General features: G+C 31.1%; 3 protein-coding genes and 1 pseudogene across 3 annotated transcripts; 1 reads left to right on the top strand and 3 right to left on the bottom strand.

The window, feature by feature from the left end:
- Window positions 1-1,639: 1,639 nt before the first annotated feature.
- On the bottom strand, window positions 1,640-3,254 carry LOC146939607 (putative F-box/LRR-repeat protein 9). Its single transcript, XM_085753205.1, has 2 exons — window positions 2,914-3,254; window positions 1,640-2,222 (listed from the first exon to the last, which is right to left on the bottom strand). Exons 1-2 carry the CDS (start codon window positions 3,252-3,254, stop codon window positions 1,640-1,642), a joined length of 924 nt encoding a protein of 307 aa, XP_085609331.1.
- A 2,302-nt stretch (window positions 3,255-5,556) lies between these two features.
- On the bottom strand, window positions 5,557-7,061 carry LOC146939606 (putative F-box/LRR-repeat protein 9 pseudogene; annotated as a pseudogene).
- A 1,498-nt stretch (window positions 7,062-8,559) lies between these two features.
- LOC146939605 (putative F-box/LRR-repeat protein 9) lies at window positions 8,560-10,046 on the bottom strand. Its single transcript, XM_085757939.1, has 2 exons — window positions 9,706-10,046; window positions 8,560-9,142 (listed from the first exon to the last, which is right to left on the bottom strand). The coding sequence occupies exons 1-2, from the start codon at window positions 10,044-10,046 to the stop codon at window positions 8,560-8,562; spliced, it is 924 nt and encodes a 307-aa protein (XP_085614065.1).
- A 7,548-nt stretch (window positions 10,047-17,594) lies between these two features.
- On the top strand, window positions 17,595-19,521 carry LOC146939604 (HMG-Y-related protein B-like). Its single transcript, XM_085753202.1, has 2 exons — window positions 17,595-17,771; window positions 18,796-19,521. The coding sequence occupies exons 1-2, from the start codon at window positions 17,718-17,720 to the stop codon at window positions 19,294-19,296; spliced, it is 555 nt and encodes a 184-aa protein (XP_085609328.1). The 5' UTR covers window positions 17,595-17,717; the 3' UTR covers window positions 19,297-19,521.
- The last annotated feature ends 913 nt before the right edge of the window (window positions 19,522-20,434 follow it).

The raw sequence follows: 20,434 nt of genomic DNA, 5'->3' as shown, positions 1-20,434 counted from the left end.
TAACCCATTTCCACCCCTATAAGTCATGACATTCCATTATCTTGCCGCTTTTCGACAACATCCCACACTACGGATACAAATGTAAATTATGTAAAGCTGATTGTTTGGTGCAGTCTGATAAGCTGGTGAAGATTGTCCTTAATAGCCTTTTTCTTCACCCCCAGTATTATTTGATCAATTTTAATTTAATTTTTTTGAATGATAAATATTTGTTGTTAGATGTTAGATTACTTTTTTTTTCTTAGATCTCAAACCCCTTGTCTTTTAACTCAAACCACTTAAAATACCCATAGTAAATACTCGTTGGTCTAATGTATGGAAGTGTGGGAAGGCGCTCCTCGAGTCAAACACTTTCTAAGGATCCTTTTAAATGATGGACTAAAGACTAATGAAGAAAAAGCACAAAAAAAAACCCAGGAAATTCACCATATGCCTAATTAAAAACATTGCCACGAAAATCCATGGAGATAAAATCTACAAAGGAAAAAAGAGTACAAAAAAAATTGTGAATTCAGATCATAACTCATACAAATACTTTAATGTGTGGAGCAAAACTAGCAACAATCAAACATCGGTGATCAAACAAGCACAAACAATAAGATAAAGGAGAAGAATGAAAAACACAATGATATTTGTTCTCCCTAATCGGGCCAAAATTGACCTACGTTTGGAAGAGAGCAACTCTCCAATTCAATATCAATGAGTTCTGGACAAAAGAAATTAAAAGGTTACAAGAAATTAGTTTCAACAATAACAATGTAATACGTGAGGTGAATACAATGTTTCTCAACCATAAATATTAACCCAATAGTACTCAGTTCATAGCTTTTGATGTCCTAAGAATTCTCCCAATTTTAGAATTTGCGCGCGATTTCAAGGGATATTCAACAAAAAAAAACACACAACAACGTGAAAAGAAGCCTTGATTACAAAGAACAATGATACTAAGATGCTTAGAAAATCCATTTCCTTGGTTTGTTTGTATAAAAAAAATAAAAAAAATAAAAGACCTGCGTATAGGAAGTCAGGAAGTGAGATTACTATTTTTCAGTAATTTCTAATTTATTATGATTTAAAGAATCTAAAATGCAAAGCTGAGTATGATCCATTCATAGCATCTCATTTTGCTGAAGGTTAATAGAAACATGTTGCACTATCTTAAAATATAAACAATGTAAAACTGCATTTTTTCCGTTTATTCCTTAGGTGTGTTAAGGAACCAGAATTTCTGAAAAAAATTAAAATTTTAATGAAAATTTATTTTAAGTCAAAATCTTTAAAGTTGTATCAAATGTTTTAACTATTTTTTTAATAAGTATTTATCAATTTTTAATATACGAACTTTGATGTTCATGTTTCAAGTTTGCATAAACAACCAACTAATTGATTAAAATTTCGTGAGAGGAAGGGGCTTTGAAAAATGAAACAAAGTTCTCCAAATCAAAATATTTCAGCAATACAACCAACACCAATAATCTTGTCAAAAAACCAAAAACAGTAAACCAAAAATTATTTTTATTACAATTTTAAAAGACTCTCAAATATCACCAACAAAATTCCTTCAAAACATCCCCAACAACAGTGCTTCTCTTCAATTGATCCATGCCTTTCAGAATAGCACTTAATCTAAGAACAACATTTAATGAAACTTATAAAAATTCATGTGTGTGAACTTCCTCTTCATTCCTTTGCTACCTATGACACGACATTCGCAATAAAACTCGTAAACAAAATCATCATCATCATCATTATCATATTCATTTATATACTCGGTTGGATACCTAAAATATTTTATCCTTGTATTCTCAAAACTCCTCTTCGCCAAATTTCCATGAATAACTAGATTGTAACACATTCGAACGTCAAGAGATTCAAGGTGAGGACAACCATCAAGAATAGCAATTAAACCGTTGTTGGTGAGTTTGTTTCCCCAAAGCTCAAGATGTCGTAGCTCGGGCATTGTTTTTGCAATAGCAAGCGCTTCTTTGTTGCATTTGTAACCTTTGTAAGAACTACAATTAATTCCTTTGAAGGGTTGATTGAACTTCAATGTCTTCAAAAGAGGACAATTTTGGCCGATAGCTTCAAGAGAGACATGGTTTAAACTGGTGAATGAAAGTTCAAGCTCCTCTAATAGTGAAAACTTTTTGGCAGCAATAGTAAAAAGTGTATCTGAAATTCCCAAGCATTTTGAGATGCGAATGCGTCGCAAATTACTAGTTCTGCAGAAATCATTAATCCAAGAAATAGAAAATAAATGTTTAGTTTTTACATGTAGCTATATAAGCAAAATAAATAAGTAAAATCATAGATGGGTCGAGCGTAATATATTTGCAAACCAAGCAAATTGTGTGAAAATAAAAGTCGTGTATATATTTTTAGTCTATGAAAGTATGATCTTTTTGAAGTTGGAGGTGGCGTCTAGCTAGGAAGATAGGGGGTTTTGCTTGTATTATGAGAGGTATTTGAACCATCTTTCTTATCTAATTTTTTAAGCTTCTTGTTATGATTTCGACGTGAATCGGGTACCCTTTATACTTCTTTCAATTTTGTGAGTCAAGTACTATTTATACTTTTCCTATTTTTATCTAAAATAATTTAGTTTGCCGATCAAAAAATAACAAAAGATTTCGTATATGATATTATTTTTGCACAAACAAGATTTATGCAAAAAAAAAAAAAATTAAATAAAATTTGCTATAAATATTACACAAATAATTAAAAATTGGAAAAAGACTATTCAAATGTATCATTTTATACTTGATGAAAAAAAAATCATTTTATATGCCTTCTTTTTGTATCAGTTTATTCAATGTATCAATTTATTCTAACCTACATTTTGTGCTGAATAGAAATAATAAGAACAAATCCTAACAAATTAATTGATTGAAAACAAAAAGATAATAGTATTACCGTTCAGCTAAGCGTCTGATGAGTTCATCAGTAACAAAATACTCAACATTAATTTCTTCCACATGATCACCACCTTGATCAACAGCATACATACAAATCTTCTCTAAGTTATGTGGTGAATGGAGACCATTGATCATTTCAATGCTCCTCCACATGAGAGGGTCCTTACAAATTTCCCTCCACATAGGACACACTTGACGTGCATTCATCACTAGGTCAACTGCACCAAGTAATCTGAGTATATTTGATGCCACTTCTTTTGGAACTTCAAGCCAATTTCGAATTAATCCTACTGTGTTTTCCAATTTCACTTTCTTTGTTGGCATTGAACTTGAAGCCATTTTTTTTTCTTTTTCTTTGAGGTGATTGTGAATACAAGGCTTGATGGCTTGAGGTTGATTTAGAGGTGTGATAATGTACATTTATATATAGTTTCATCTATGCACTTTGAATTAGAGAATTAAACTCCACCTGGAGAAAAGGGGTCGCATGGTTTGTTTTGAGTTAGGTCGCATCGTTTCATATGAACCTTGGTGGTATAAAACCTTTTGGCTTCCTAAATATCGTTTAAAAAATACTCCCAAATCCTCAAGGTCATGAATGCTTTATGCTACATTTATAATGGTTTATCTTTTAAGTAATTATTCATAAAAGGGAAATTTATATAAAGTTTTAACTTTTAAGTAACTGTTTTCATAAAAGGGAAATTTATAATAGGGCTATTGTTTATACTTCTCTCTTCACTATATGTGGAAATAGTTCAGGCCGACCGACACGGGCCTATGACGTCTGGTCGGGTCATATTTTTTAAATCATCCAAACCCCAATTTCTTCAAGTTCAAATCAGCCAACACTCCAATAACAAGTAGGTTTTCATAATCAAGTTCCAAAGCAATTTTATGTTTATATGTTACATTTTTCCTCTTAAATTAGAAATGTTTTAGTTTCACTACCAAAAAAAAAATGTTTTAGTTTTAGGGTTTGTTTAAATTTTGAATTTTTTGGCAAGAAATGATATAATGTTTACATGTAAATGATTTAGGTTGCTTAAATGATTTAGATGTTTGCATGTTTATGTTGTAGTTTTTAGTTTTAAGGTTTATGTATAATTTGCACTCCAAATGTTTAATGAAATATTTGAATGACTTTTTCATTTATTGTTATTAATTTTTTATGGTGTAGATCAGAAGCAATGGTCAATTCCATAGTAGATCCGAAAACAATGTTAGCTGGAGTCATTGATTAGCTGGAGTATGCTTCAACGGTGGAAAGCCCAACAAGTTGTTCAGGGTTCGGCTTGTTGTCTTGTTAAAATATGTGAGGGATTAACTAGATGAAATCATCGAACGACTCAACCGCAGAGACACAAGGAGGGTGGAAGATGTTTGGTACGAACGTCATTCGTTCGACCACACATTCTATTCTAGACTTTGGATCACACAAGGGGAGCTAGGGAGACCATCCACATCTAGACCTGATCAACCACACAATCCAAAACCTTAAGACAATGAGTCTATGGGTCCTTTCACTTATAAATTGTTCAACCTCCTTTTTCTATATGATGTGGGACATATAACTAACATTTGCACCCAACCAGAACGGTGTCTATAGCACTGGCCAACAAATCATAAAAAAGTGTCTATAGCATTTACAGGTCCGATCGTTGAAAAGCACATCAATAAAAACTATGATATGGGAGTTTAAATTGAATTGAAGATTTTGTTGTATATGATTAGAATGTAATTGAAAGAATTGTATTAAAAAGACTCGCTGCATTTGTTGCAAACATGTGGATAAAATCAATTTAATTTTTATTGAATTTGTACGGTGTTCATCAGGTGGCAAACCAACACTATCATAGACTCTCGATTTTCCTGCTGATTTTATTACAACTCCAGCCTCAAGACTAGCTCCTACTTCTATGATGGAAATACTTGTAATTCACCAAGACATCAGCTTAGTAGGAAGCAATTGTTGGCTCCATTTGCATTTTTCATTATGTTGTCTAAGCATTCAAGGTAGAAGCCAATTTGTATTTATCTTTTATATTGCCTAATCTAAATTCCAGTACCATTCAAATTGCAACACAGCGAATTTTATTACTAGGAATTTCTTCTCATAGTGAGTGCAATAACCACGGTTTTCTATGGTTGTTAAATTGATTTTTGTTTTTGTGATGGTGTCAATGTTTCATTTCATCGTAGAATCTTAGCTTCAATCAAGTACATTAAGAGTATTATAAAGATAACATGAAAGAGTGACAGATTTGAAACAAGTTTAAAACTAGAATATGAGAAATTCAAAAGAAAACAATTTAGGCATTGATATTGGTTCTAGTCTTGTTTCTTGGGTTAACATCCTATCTTATCACATGCAGTTCAACATTCAACTCACTGCAGTGCTACATAAGAACTCGTTTTGTTTTGCATATCATTACCAAATTCTATGATTTCTTCTGATGATTCATTTGCGAAGCTACATAAGACCTTGTGATCACAATTCAATACATGTATGGTAAAGAGGCTATGCATTGTTGATGTTAACTCAATGCAGGGCATTAACTATGTTTTGGTTCAATTTCAACCTTTAACTAGCACAAAGATTTGCTATTTACTACTACAGAAGACATAATTTCTAATGGTTTCAATTACTTAGAAAACGTACTTCGCGGAACTGAAACTTATAATAGATTATAACATCTTTGACATGCTCGCAGCACCTTTGCTCCAAACTTCTACTTAAAACAAGATTATAACATCTTCCAAGATTAAGAGATTTAAGAAGAGGACACCCGTCTAAAATGGCAATCAGCCCAGCATCAGTGAGCTGGTTTGCATAAATGTTAAGATGGCGTAATCCAGGCATTGTTTTCGCAATTGCAAAGGCCTCATCATTACACTCAAAATCTGCCAAAAACATCTTGCTAGACTTCAGCGATTTTAAAAGAGGGCAAAACTGACCAATGACTTCAAGAGAATGACCACGAAAGCGGGTGAATGAAATGTCCAGCTCCTCCAAAAATGGAAGTTTCTTTGCAACTTTAATCAATCCTTTGTCTGAAATTCTTTGGCACTTTGCAATGCATAGGCGTCGTAGGTTAATTGTACTGTAAAATTAAAAGGAAGAGAACTGAAAATTAACTCTCAAAGATAATACTATTTTCTAAGTAAAATATGTATTAGTATTCTGACTCTTAATTACAACAAATCTTATTTTTTGGTGGTGGATAACAACAAATCTAACTAAATGTAATACAACATGTATAATATAGGCACCACCAAATAAATAAAACTTAAACACCCATGAATTTCAAATAGATCTATCAACTGGAAAAAGAAAAAAAAATAACGTAAATGGAGCTCATTTCATAAACATGGCATGTAATACGCTAAATCAAGAACTTGCATTAAAAAATAAGCCTAGAGTAAGAATATTGTGTATACATCATTAAACAATAAGATATCCTATACTATTTTCTTTTTAACTCAAGCAAAAAGGAAAATGATATTACCAATCAACTATATATATTCAAGGAGATCATCGGTAGCAAAATACTCAATATTAATTTCTTCTAAATGACCACAACTTCTCTCAACAGCATTTCGACAAATCTTTGCCAAGTTATAGTCTGAATAGCGAATGTTGGTAATACTAATAATGCGCCACATGAGAGGATCCTTGCATATATTACGCCATAAAGGGCAAACTCTGCATGCATTTGTCACAATTATAATGGTACCAAGACTTTGAAGGATGTTTGCTGTGATTTCAGCAGGAAGTTCAAGCCAATTTGGTCCACTTGTGTTCTCTCCTTTCTCTTGAATAGAAGATGTGGCCTTGGTAAAAACAATTTACGAGGGAAATTTGGAATAAAGTACTCATAAACAATATCATCACTACTCATAGCACCTTTATAAACAATATGACTGTAGTGAAAGTGAAGCGCCGGGAAGGATAATTATTTGGGGAAAAGATTGCTTAGTTTCCAAAAAAACATTGGAAAAAGAAAATTGACTAACAATGCTTGAAAATTGAAACTGAAACGTCGGGAAAAGAGTGAAAATGGGTAGTATCTATACCGACAGTATAAAGCTAGGGTACGTGGTAGGTACTGTACGATATAGATACGCAAATACATTTTGGGTCATGTTAACTTGTGCCCTTGGGGCACAAGTTAAGGAGCTTAAAATGGATATTAAATATAAATTTTATATTGAAAGTATAACTTTTGCAACTTTTAAGACATTGAATGCATAAGTTCCAAGAAAATCCAGGGAGATAAAATCCAGGAAATTCACCATATGCCTCATTAAAAACATTGTCAAGAAAATCCAGGGAGATAAAATCTACAAAGGAAAAAAGAGTACAAAAAAAAATTGTGAATAACTCATACAAATACTTTAATGTGTGGAGCAAAACTAGCAACAATCAAACCAAAGTGGTCAAACAAGCACAAACAATAAGATAGAGAAGAAGAATGAAAAACACAACAATGTTTGTTCCCCCTGATCGGGCCAAAACTAACCTACGTTTAGAAGAGAGCAACTCTCCAATTCAATATCAATAAATTCTCGACAAAGAAAAATCAAAAGGTTACAAGAAATTAGTTTCAACAATAACAATCCTAATTTCAATGATATGTAATAAGTGAGGTGAATACAATGTTTCTCAACCATAAATATTAAACCAAAAGTACTCAGTTCATAGCTTTTGATGTCCTAAGAATTCTCCCTATTGATAAACCCTAGTTTGTTTCACACCTCCTACAAAAACAAATTGTGCTGAAAAATGCCTTTTTATAAAAACGGGTTGCGGCCATGCGGCAGCACACAGATACGTAACCAACGGGCTACAAACAAGTGTCATGTGCTTCGCGCATGAGGCAGAACAACCCCAATTTTAGAATTCACGATTTCAAAGGATATTCAACAAAAAAAAAACACAACAACGTAAAGAGAAGCCTTGACAAAGAACAATGATACTAAGATGCTTAGAAAATCCATTTCCTTGGTTTGTTTGTATAAAAAAAAAAAAAAGACCTGCGTGTATAGGAAGTGAGATTACTATTTTTCAGTAAATTCTAACTTATTATGATTTAAAGAATCTAAAATACAAAGCAAGTAAATTTTGTATGCACTCTCTTAAAATATTAGCAATGTAAAACTACATGTTTTTTTTATTTGTTAACTTCATACAATCTAGCCATTTATTCCTTCGGTTTCAAGGAGTAATACAAGAATTTCTGAAAAGTTTATAAAAAATTTCTTTTAAATCAAAATATTTTTAAGTCTTATCGAATGTTTTAACAATCTCTTATAAATATTTATCAATTTTTAGTAGGAACTTTGAAATTCATGTTTCAAGTTTGCATAAACAACCAATTATTTGATTAAAATGCGATGCCCGATACAGAGAGGGGGGGCTTTAAAAAATGAAAAAATTCTACAAATCAAAATGTTTCAGCAATAAAACCAACCACAATTATCTTGTCAAAAAACCAACGGTGGTTTGTTATTACATTTCAAACAAACAAGTAAAAGACTCTCAAATATCTCCAACAAAATTCCTTCAAAACATCATCAACAACAGTGCTTCTCTTCAATTGATCCATGCCTTTCAGAATAGCACTTAATCTAAGAACAACATTTAATGAAACTTATAAAAATTCAAGTGTGTGAATTTCCTCTTCAATCCTTTGCTACCTATGACACGACATTCGCAATAAAACTCGTAAACAAAATCATCATCATCATCATTATCATATCCATTTATATACTCAGTTGGATACCTAAAATATTTTATCCTAGTATTCTCAAAACACCTTTTCGCCAAATTTCCATGAATAACTAGATTGTAACACATTCGAACGTCAAGAGATTCAAGGTGAGGACAACCATCAAGAATAGCAATTAAACCGTTGTTGGTGAGTTTGTTTCCCCAAAGCTCAAGATGTCGTAGCTCGGGCATTGTTTTTGCAATAGCAAGCGCTTCTTTGTTGCATTTGTAACCTTTGTAAGAACTACAATTAATTCCTTTGAAGGGTTGATTGAACTTCAATGTCTTCAAAAGAGGACAATTTTGGCCGATAGCTTCAAGAGAGACATGGTTTAAACTGGTGAATGAAAGTTCAAGCTCCTCTAATAGTGAAAACTTTTTGGCAGCAATAGTAAAAAGTGTATCTGAAATTCCCAAGCATTTTGAGATGCGAATGCGTCGCAAATTACTAGTTCTGCAGAAATCATTAATCCAAGAAATAGAAAATAAATGTTTAGTTTTTACATGTAGCTATATAAGCAAAATAAATAAGTAAAATCATAGATGGGTCGAGCGTAATATATTTGCAAACCAAGCAAATTGTGTGAAAATAAAAGTCATGTATATATATTTTTAGTCTATGAAAGTAGGATCTTTTTGAAGTTGGAGGTGGCTTCTAGCTAGGAAGATAGGGGGTTTTGCTTGTATTATGAGAGGTATTTGAACCATCTTTCTTAACTTCTTTTTTAAGCTTCTTGTTATGATTTCGACGTGAGTCGAGTACCCTTTATACTTCTTTCAATTTTGTGAGTCAAGTAACTATTTATACTTTTCCTATTTTTATCTAAAATAATTTAGTTTGCCGATCAAAAAATAACAAAAAATTCAAATGTATCGTTTTATAGATGAAAAAAAAATCATTTTATACGCATTCTTTTTGTATCAATTTATTCTAACCTACATTTTGTGCTGAATAGAAATAATAAGAACAAATCCTAACAAATTTATTGATTGAAAACAAAAAGATAATAGTATTACCTTTCAGCTAAGCGTCTGATAAGTTCATCAGTAACAAAATACTCAACATTAATTTCTTCCACATGATCACCACCTTGATCAACAGCATACATACAAATCTTCTCTAAGTTATGTGGTGAATGGAGACCATTGATCATTTCAATCCTCCTCCACATGAGAGGGTCCCTACAAATTTCCCTCCACATAGGGCACACTTGACGTGCATTCATCACTAGGTCAACAGCACCAAGCAATCTGAGTATATTTGATGTCACATCTTTTGGTACTTCTAGCCAATTTCGAATTAATCCTACTGTGTTTTCCAATTTCACTTTCTTTGTTGGCATTGAACTTGAAGCCATTTTTTTTTTTCTTTTTCTTTGAGGTGATTGTGAATACAAGGCTTGATGGCTTGAGGTTGATTTAGAGGTGTGATAATGTACATTTATATATAGTTTCACTAATGCACTTTGAATTAGAGAATTAAACTCCCCCGGGAGAAAAGGGGTCGCATTGTTTGTTTAGAGTTAGGTCGCATCGTTTCATATGAACCTTAGTGGGTATAAAACCTTTTGGCTTCCTAAATATCGTTTAAATAATACTCCCAAATTCTGAAAGCCATGAATGCTTTATGCTACGTTTATAATAAAGTTTTATCTTATAAGTAATTATTATTATTATTTTGATAAAAGGGAAATTTATAATAGGGCTAAATTTAGGTATTGTTTTTATTTCTGACCTCACTATATGTGGAAATAGTTAAGGCCAACCGACACGAGCCTATGACGTCTGGTCGGGTCATATTTTTTACATCATCCAAACTCTGATTTCTTCAAATTCAAATCAGTCAACACTCCAATTACAAGTAAGTTTTCATAATCAAGTACCATTGAAATTTTATGTTTATATGTTAGTACATTTTTCCTCTTAAAATAGAAATGTTTTTAGTTTTAGGGTTTGTTTAAATTTTGAATTTTTTGGCAAGAAAATATACAATGTTTACATGTAAATGACTTATGTTGCTTAAATGTTTAGATGTTTGCATGTTTGTGTTGTAGTTTTTAGTTTTAGGGTTTATGTATAATTTGCACTTCAAGTGTTTGATGAAATGTTTAAATGACTTTTTCATTGATCGTTAATAATTTCTTATGGTGTAGATCTGAAGCAATGATCAATTCTCGAGTAGATTCGGACACAAGGTTAGCTGAAGTCTGTTTCAACGGTGGAAAGCCCAACAAGTTGTTCAGGGTTCGGCTCGATGTCACGCTAAAATATCTGAAGGATCAACTGGATGAAATCATCCAACGACTCAACCGCGGATACACAAGGAGGGTGAAAGACGTTTGGTATGAATATCCTTCGTTCGACTCAGACGGGAGATTGACGTTCATCCGGATGATGCTCACGAAAGACGGCAACGTGAGGAGCATGTTGATTTACATTTATAGGACCAAATGTCGAAGAATAACTTTAGATAGACAAAATATTCTCTTCATTTTTACACTATATGAAAATATTCGATGTGATAACATATAAAGTGGATTTGGTAGAATACATGTGTTGTATTCTCTTCATTCTTTTGAGTTTTTAAAGAGACTACCAAATTTTTACACTAAGTATAAGACACTTCAATGCCGACATTTTCGACAAATTTTTAAGAATTTAATTTAAATCCAACATCATGATGATATCACATATTTAAGGATAATGTAATGTAATGTAACATAGATTAATGTAGTAGTTATGTTTTTGGTTCCCATAGACATTCCAACTTTTCATTTTAGTCTACCTAAAGTTATTCTTCGACATTTGGTCCTATAAATGTATATTATCATCACTTTTGATCACTATTTTTAAGTCAACTCATGTGTCTCATTTGAAAGTGTGTCATTTGAATTTTTGTCACAATCATATCTAGAATATCATATGAACCTTTCAAAAAAAATCATGTTTTATTAAAAAAAAATCTAATTTTTTTTAAAAAAAATTATAATATTCTAAACAATATTACAAATACTCAATAAAAAAAAATTACGTGTACAAATGAGTTGACTAAAAAAACAAATAATAAAAATGGTGATTGAAAACTTTTGGTACACTAAATATTAAATAAAATTTTTAGAAAAATTAAATAAAAAGTTGTAATACTTATATGGATAAAAAAAACATATTTAACTTCATAATATATCACAAATAAATGCTTACCAAAGAGAATTTTTTTTTTATTCGACCCTATTGTGAAAAAAAAATCAACTTTGACCCCCTATGAGAATTATATACAGAAATGACCCTCTTTCTGATTTTTTTTTTCTTTTGTACTGCCAGGCCACGTGACCATATGTAATCGAAAATTAGAAAAAAAATTGATACAGGCCTGGTGGGAAAAAATTGATTGATACAGGCCTGGTGGGAATCGAAACCCTGCACAGCTTACCCACATGATTTTCAACCTTTACCATTGAGCTGACACGAACAAGTTGATAATTAAGCCATCTAACAAATATTAATATTAACATTACATACAGTTTCACATCAATATTTTTTTATAAAATAAGGTTTTTTATGCCACATGAACTATCATGAACTGGTTAATATTATACTATTGGTAAAACATAAAAATAATTGGTTTTTTATTTGAAAAAAATGTTAATGTATAGTAACGCATGTACGTAAAAAATAAATGACAAAATTAATTTTTCCTAAAAGAATGACAAAATTAATTTAATTTAAATAATTAACTTATGTTAAACCACCAGTGGTTACACTTTTTACGATTTCGTAACCGTCGGACACACGTATGCCTTTACAACGGCTCTGCATTCATCCACCTCTATAAATAGGAGGCTTCCCGCAGTCTCCAAGGTAGAATCTCTTTCACTCTGAAACCACCCATTCTGAACATCTACGATCAATAGATATAAAATTTATAATTTCAACTAATTATAATATTTTTTTGGTCAAACTAATACAATGAGATTTGAAAGAAAATTTTGAATGCTTGTAAAACAAATCGAAAAATTAAAAGATAAGAAAATTAGTTTTAAAAATATTAATAAATTTGAGAGTTCGAAAACTAATAAAAAGGTTGATGTGAAACTGTATGCAATATTAATATTAATATTTGTTAGATGGCTTAAATATCAACTTTTTCATGTCAGCTCAATGGTAAAGGTTGAAAGCATTCAATGGTAAAGGTTGATAAAGGTTGAAAGCATCTTGGTAAGCTCATGTTGGTAAGCTGTGCAAGGTTCGATTCCTGTGTAGGGTTCGATTCCTTCCCACCAGGCTTGTATTAAATTTTTTAGCTCATGTTGGTAAGTTGTGCAAGGTTCGATTCCTGTTTAGGGTTCGATTCCTTCCCACCAGGCTTGTATTAAATTTTTTCCAATTTTCCATTACATATGGACACGTGGCGTGCTAGCATTTGCTGTTTGACTGACGCCCAAAAAAGTCATTACCGCCATTGCATCCGGCGGTAATCAATGGTAAATGAAAAAAATTGCAAATCAGAGAGTGACATGTGGTGTATTCGACTGACGCCCAAAAAAGTTGGTAAGCTCATGTTGGTAAGTTGTGCAAGGTTCGATTCCTGTGTAGGGTTCGATTCCTTCCCACCAGGCTTGTATTAAATTTTTTAGCTCATGTTGGTAAGCTGTGCAAGGTTCGATTCCTGTGTAGGGTTCGATTCCTTCCCACCAGGCTTGTATTAAATTTTTTCCAATTTTCCATTACATATGGACACGTGGCGTGCTAGCATTTGCTGTTTGACTGACGCCCAAAAAAGTCATTACCGCCATTCCATCTGGCGGTAATCAATGGTAAATAAAAAAAATTGCAAATCAGAGAGTGACATGTGGTTTATTCGACTGACGCCCAAAAAAGTCATTACCGCCATTCCATCCTACGGTACAAAAATTAAATTAATTTTGTCAGAAAGAGAGTCATAATAGGGTCGGATAAAAAAAAAATTCTACCAAAGATTGATCAATGATATCAAGTGCACGTAGAAGTTTGTTTGGAGTTGTTGATGTGCAAACATAGGGCAAAGGCTAGGGTAGGAGACCTCTTTAGGTCTCCTACGGTAAGTGACTTGAACTTTTTTTTTTTTGTTATTTTGCAAAATAAATGTCAACCATTAGATATGTATGACAATGAATTGATGGTTGTGATCTTTGGTGGACTGTGGCCCACTAATCTTTGAATATTGTTTTTAAAAAAGGCAATAAAAGTTGGAATTATTATAGTTAGAAAAGGGTGCTTTTGGAATTGTCTCTATAAGTCCTAGGAACGGTTTTTTTTTTGTGTTCAGGGTTCGAACCTCGGACCTTGCATAGCTAAACTCACGGGGACTTATATAGTTGTATTTAAACAAACTAAATTATTTTTTAAAAAGAAAACGATTTTATTAAAAACATAAAATAAATTTTTTTTTTCTTAAAAAAATCTCTAAATTGTCTATTCTCTAATTATGAAAATTCAAAATGATATATCCTCTAATTATGAAAGTTAATTTAAACAAACTAAATTATTTTTTAAAAAGAAAACGATTTTATTAAAAACATAAAATAGATTCTTATTTTTTTCTTAAAAAAAATCTCTAAATTGTCTATTCTGTAATTATGAAAATTCAAAATGATATATCTTCTAATTATGAAAGTTAATTTAAAAAAACTAAATTATTTTTTAAAAAGAAAACGATTTTATTAAAAACATAAAATAGATTCTTATTTTTTTTCTTAAAAAAATCTCTAAATTGTCTATTCTCTAATTATGAAAATTCAAAATGATATATCCTCTAATTATGAAAGTTAATGATCAACAAAAACACAATTTTTCCTTCTCTAAGTAATATGAAACTAATGATCAACAAAAACACAATTTCACCCATCATAATCATTTGACATTTCATCATATTTAGGCCATTTTGTATCTTTTGTAAGGAATAATCATATTTCAACAAAGGGTATAATTGACAAATCGTACCCTTAAAATATCAAAATGGCGGTTAAATAGGAACGCAAAATTCACATTCAAACGACACTTAAAAGGGAACGGACGGAGTACTATTCTTATCTATGACAGTCTTACTAATACTAACTTTCGTTTTATGTGAATCTTCTTAAGAAGTAAGATTCAATCTTAGTAAGACTAACTTCTTTTCTATGCGAATCTTTTACATTTTTTTTTTTTTTTTTTGGTGAACGCGAATCTTTTACATTTATAAATTAAATATTAGAATATTTACATTTATGGTAGTTAAAACATGAATTAAAAATGAATTTTTAACAAAACATGATATTACATTTATGGCCGTTAAAAATTTATATTTAATTCATATTTTGTTTAAAAATTCTATTTTTTTGGTGAGATCTTTATAGTATTCTACACATTTATGGTCGTCCAAACACTAATTTCTTATCTATAAAAATATTTCAAAAGACTGACATACGTTCTATGAGAATCTTCTTAAGACTAACTTCTTATTATAAGAATATTTCAAAAGAGTAAATGTTCTATGAGAATCTTTCAAAGACTAACTTCTTATTTATAAGAATATTTCAAAAGGTTAACATCCGTTCTATGAGAATCTCCCAAACACTAGTTTCATATCTATAAGAATCTTTCAAAAGACTAACATACATTCTATGAGAATCTTCTTAAGACTAACTTCTTATCTATAAGAGTATTTCAAAAGACTAACACAAGTTATATGAGAATCTTTCAAAGACTAACTTCTTATTTATAAGATCCTTTCAAAAGGTTAACATCCGTTCTATGAGAATCTCTGAAACACTGGTTTCTTATCTATAAGAATCTTTCAAAAGACTAACATACATTCTATGAGAATCTTTGAAAGACTAACTTCTTATCTATGAGAATCTTTTAAAAGACTAACATACGTTCTATGAGAATTTTTCAAAGACTAACTTCTTATCTATGAGAATCTTTTAAAATACTAACAAATGTTCTATGAGAATCTTCTTAAGACTAACTTCTTATCTATAAGAATCTTTCAAAAGACTAACATCTGTTATACGAGAATTTTCCAAACCCTAATTTCTTATCTATAAGAATCTTTGAAAAGACTAACATTCGTTCTATGAAAATCTTCCAAACACTAATTTATTGTCTATAAGAATCTTTCAAAAGACTAACATTCGTTCTATGAGAATCTTCCAAACACTAATTTCTTATCTATAAGAATCTATTAAAAGACCAACATCCGTTCTATGAGAATATTTCAAAGACTAACTTCTTATCTATGAGAATCTTTTAAAAGACTTACATACGTTTTATGACAATCTTCTTAAGACTAACTTCTTAGCTATAAGAATATTTCAAAAGACTAAGACACGTTCTATGAGAATCTTTCAATGACAAACTTCTTATCTATACAAATCTTTCAAAAGACTAACACCTGTTCTATGATAATAATCTTCCAAATATTAATCTTAAAACTTTGATGTTGAGAAATATTCTAATTTAATTCGTTGCATGTGAAAAAAAAATATAACTTTTTATAAAAGAGTTCCTTTTAATGCTCTTAACATTTATGTAAAAAAGTGTTAAAAAATTAAAATCTTTAAGCAAAATTAAACAAATTTTAATTTATAGGGACTAAAACATGTCAATTTTTTTTCTTGAAGTCTAAAAACAATATTCAATATATTAATATATTAATTGGGACTAAAAACTTATTTAACTTTTGTTATCTTTTTTTTTGTGGTATCCAGGGTTCGAACCTCGGACCTTGCATATATTATGCATTGTCCTTACCAACTGAGTTAAGTTTGCTCACGGGTAACACTTTTGTTATCTATTGACCATTCGACTAATAATATTCAATTATTTTAAAAAAAAACTCATAATATTCAATCCATAGTAAAAACGTGAATATATTTTCAACTTCCTCATTATATTATGAAGTCATTATATTTCTCTAAAGAAAAAAATGAAGTCATTATATTAATGGTGTTCAAAGGAATAGCAACTATGTTGTAATCATTACAGATCGGGTGGAAAAATATATTTTTTATTTAAGAGGATATTCCAAGATTGCCCTGCAGTTAAATGAATAATTTAAATAGAATTTATCTCCAACAATAAGTTACCAATGTACAACCACCTCCAAACACAAGTTATTTTAGTAGCAAAAAAATAAAAACAGTCTTTTATATAGTCTCCTACCGTAGGAGACCTATTCACGTCTCCTACCTTAAACGACATAGCAAACATAGGTCATATACTCATAGCTACCATATCCATGGAGAGAGACAACAAAATGTGTCACTAAATATGTGGAGCTCAAAGAGGTGTGTGAAAAAAATGTGTACATGGATATTATCCGTGAAAAAAATCTTCACAGTTGGTAAAATCTTCTAGCAAGAATTTAGGTAGCACTTGGTGATATAGAATTGATAACATCGACCAACTATAATATTTTAAGTGATTTTTTTTCTCTTTTTCAAAATGATTGTAATATTATGATTGATCGATGTCACCAAAATCACAAAATGTTACGTCACCCAAATGCTACCTAAAATTTGGACCTGCACCTGTTTGTGTCACTAAAACAGAGTTCAGATTCTGGTTTAGGCTTTGTTGCTACTGGGCCCCACATGCACAAGTCATTGTTAATCAATATAATCATCATCATACACAACCATGGACAACATGGTACTTTCACAACACTAAAAAACAAAAATTCCAATAACCTAACAAAAACGAAACTTTATTCCACGTCATCAATCCGTGTGTTTCACTCTCACGGTAAGCTCTCGCCGTTGGATCAACGTTTCATCTGTAATTATTAACCGTCCATTTGTTTCTGATTGAAAGAAAGAAAGAAAGAACCATTTGTGTTTTTTATATTTTATTTTGTATATAATAATCTACCTTCAAATCAGATCCTCAATTGCTTGCAGATTCTATTCAAACAAGACAGTGCTACTTTGAAACTCTATTTGCTCTTTAAGGTTGTTTTTTCTGAAGATCCGAGGTTGTAAATCTTCAAAACTCTTCTATCAACTTTTATGGCTACTGGAGTGGTTATTAATAAACCTCTTTCACTTCCATCTTACCGTGAGGTAAATTTCAACTAACCCTCTTTTTCATTAGTATTTTATAAGTATGAAATTTTTACCGCTGATTAGCATAGACTAATATATGTTCCTGTTCGAGATTTTGTTGGACACACAAGGTGAGTTTTTTTTTTTTGTTCAATTAAATTTTTTTATATTAAGAGTCAAAGATCAACCTTTGACCATTTCATTAATCACATGTTTATTTATAGAACTATCTTATCAAGTTTTAAAACTATGTTTTTTTTTTTTTAAGATAAAACTATGTTAGATATACCAAAATATTCACTAACTTCTTTTTTACAGAAAAATGTTGACTGATTTAGTCATAGCTTGTTAAGTTTTTCACCTTAATTAAGTTTATATCTTTAGATCTTTACAGATGTTATGATTTTCATTGTTTTATGCTTGCATGTTAATTTTAGATTACAAATATGTGGAGTTAGAGAAAGGCATCAAAATGAGATATTCTCAACTTTGATTATCTTACACCAACAATAAAAATATTTAATTAATTGGGTGCCCCATAAGCCTATTGTTTAATGAATTTATAACAAGGTCCTTGAGATTACCTCAGGACAATGCAAAGGTCTGGGGTTCGAACCCCAAACATCACAAAAAAAAAATTATAATAAAAAAATTTGTTCGTATTTTTCTTAATTTTATTAAAAATATTTATATTTATCTATGTGATTTTTTTGACAAAATATTAGTATTACTTTAAAGGTAAATGCTAGGGCACTGGCTAAGGACTTAAATGTAAATTTTTATGAAAGTTTGTGTAACCAATTCATTAAAAATTGAAAAGTTTAACATTTTTAAAGAGTAATTACTTAAATTAGAATGTCTAAAGAGTGTTCTGGGACACTGGTTAGTAATACCCTTACTTTAATTAATAATATTTTTCTATTATTTTTTTTTTTAAAAGTGTTTAACTGTGATTAGTTGATGGGATAAAAACTTTGACTCTGACAATTGTTCAAAATTATCAATTTTGAATTTGAATGTATGTTTGTATTTCATTTTTCAGATGATTTTGAAGGCAATAGAAGGATTAAATGAAGAAAATGGTTCAAACAAATCCTCAATATCCAAGTACATAGAATCCACATACGGTGGATTACCTCAAGGACACAAGGCACTACTCAACTTGCACCTTGCAAGAATGAGGGACAGTGGTGAATTAGTATTTTGGAAAAACAACTACACCAGGCGTGACCCAAATGCTCCACCTAGAAGGGGTCGTGGAAGACCACCCAAGGCTAAAGAGTCTTTTTCGCCAGGAGCCATGTACTCACCACCCAAACCTAAGGGCCGTCCTCCAAAGGATCCAAATGGCCCACCAAGGCCTCCACAAATGAAGGCATCTGGTGGGACCGGAAGACCTAGAGGTCGGCCCAGGAAGATGTCCCGACCAACTGGAGCCTTTGACGGACCATTGCCTTTGGCCGTAGGGACCAGAGGTAGTGAGAGGCCTAGGGGTAGGCCTCCAAAGATGAAATCCACAACATTGGCTGAAATTAACGCTTAATGATTGATCATGGTTTGGATTTTATGTCTTGCATGGAAATGAAAGTGATGTTTCTTAAGAACCTAAATAGAGTGTAATTGTTTAGTTTGGGGGTTAGACTATTGTCTGTGTTACGTGAATTGTTATGTACAATTGTGTATTAGTTAGATGTGACTCATGTGAGCTCTGTTGGTTTGAAAATTGTAAAAATTGTGGAAATATGACAATTTGTAGTCTTGACAGCAACCGATTCATGTTTCAGAGTTTGTTCAAAATTTTACATTTGTTATTCAAGCTTAACACAACCCTCTTCTTTTACTTGAACTTGAGACCGGCAAATACATAACAAAGCTTTTTTGGTAGTGTAATACATAACAAAGCTAAACATAGGCTAATGTAATCTTGAGTCTTGACGAGCAGAAAGAAAAACATATCTTAGATTCGATGAATCCGATTGTTTTATTTGGTTTTAGTCACATTATATATTTCTAGTTTCAATTGACATGGATGGTGTGACATGCTTAAACAAGCAGATGTGTTTTAAGCTTGAATGTATAAACACATCTGTTTTTTAATCCAACGGTTGTTGATCCATTTTAGACATTTTTGGTTAAAATTAACAGAGTGGGACCTTTGGCAAACGGAGATTGAATTAAAGGACTAAAACGAAAAAAAAATTAATTAGGGGACCAATATGAAACCTAAAAATTAATTAAGGGACCAAATATGCAATTAAGCCAAAAAAATAAAGGGTCGTGCTAACTTGTGTCCTAAGGCTTATGTTAAGTAACCCAAAAATAGAAATATTTCCTTAATACTTGTACATTTAATCAATTAAAAGTTAAAAATTAAATTTAATGCACGGAATACAACAAAAATTTTCTACATTTAACTCATTAACTTATCCTTTAAGGGCACAAGTTAGCATTAAAAATACTTTTTTTTTTGGTTTCTACTTTACACAATGATTTTCCTCTCTAAGAGTATGCCAATTAGTGACATTACTTTGCTCAATCAAGCCTTTCACGTCTTGAATCAAAACCGTGTAGACATGAAACCATATGATTGGCCCTTTGATGATATTTAAACTCACCTTATTATTATATAATAGTGTTAATGTTATTGTTATAAGTTAGTTTCATACGATGGAATGAAATTT

This window comes from Medicago sativa, chromosome 3 (assembly GCF_051527215.1).
Source record: "Medicago sativa cultivar Bolivia chromosome 3, Bolivia_mono, whole genome shotgun sequence".
Classification (NCBI taxonomy): domain Eukaryota; kingdom Viridiplantae; phylum Streptophyta; class Magnoliopsida; order Fabales; family Fabaceae; genus Medicago; species Medicago sativa.
Note: the sequence above shows the minus strand (reverse complement) of the source record. Positions and strands in the feature narration are given on the sequence as shown.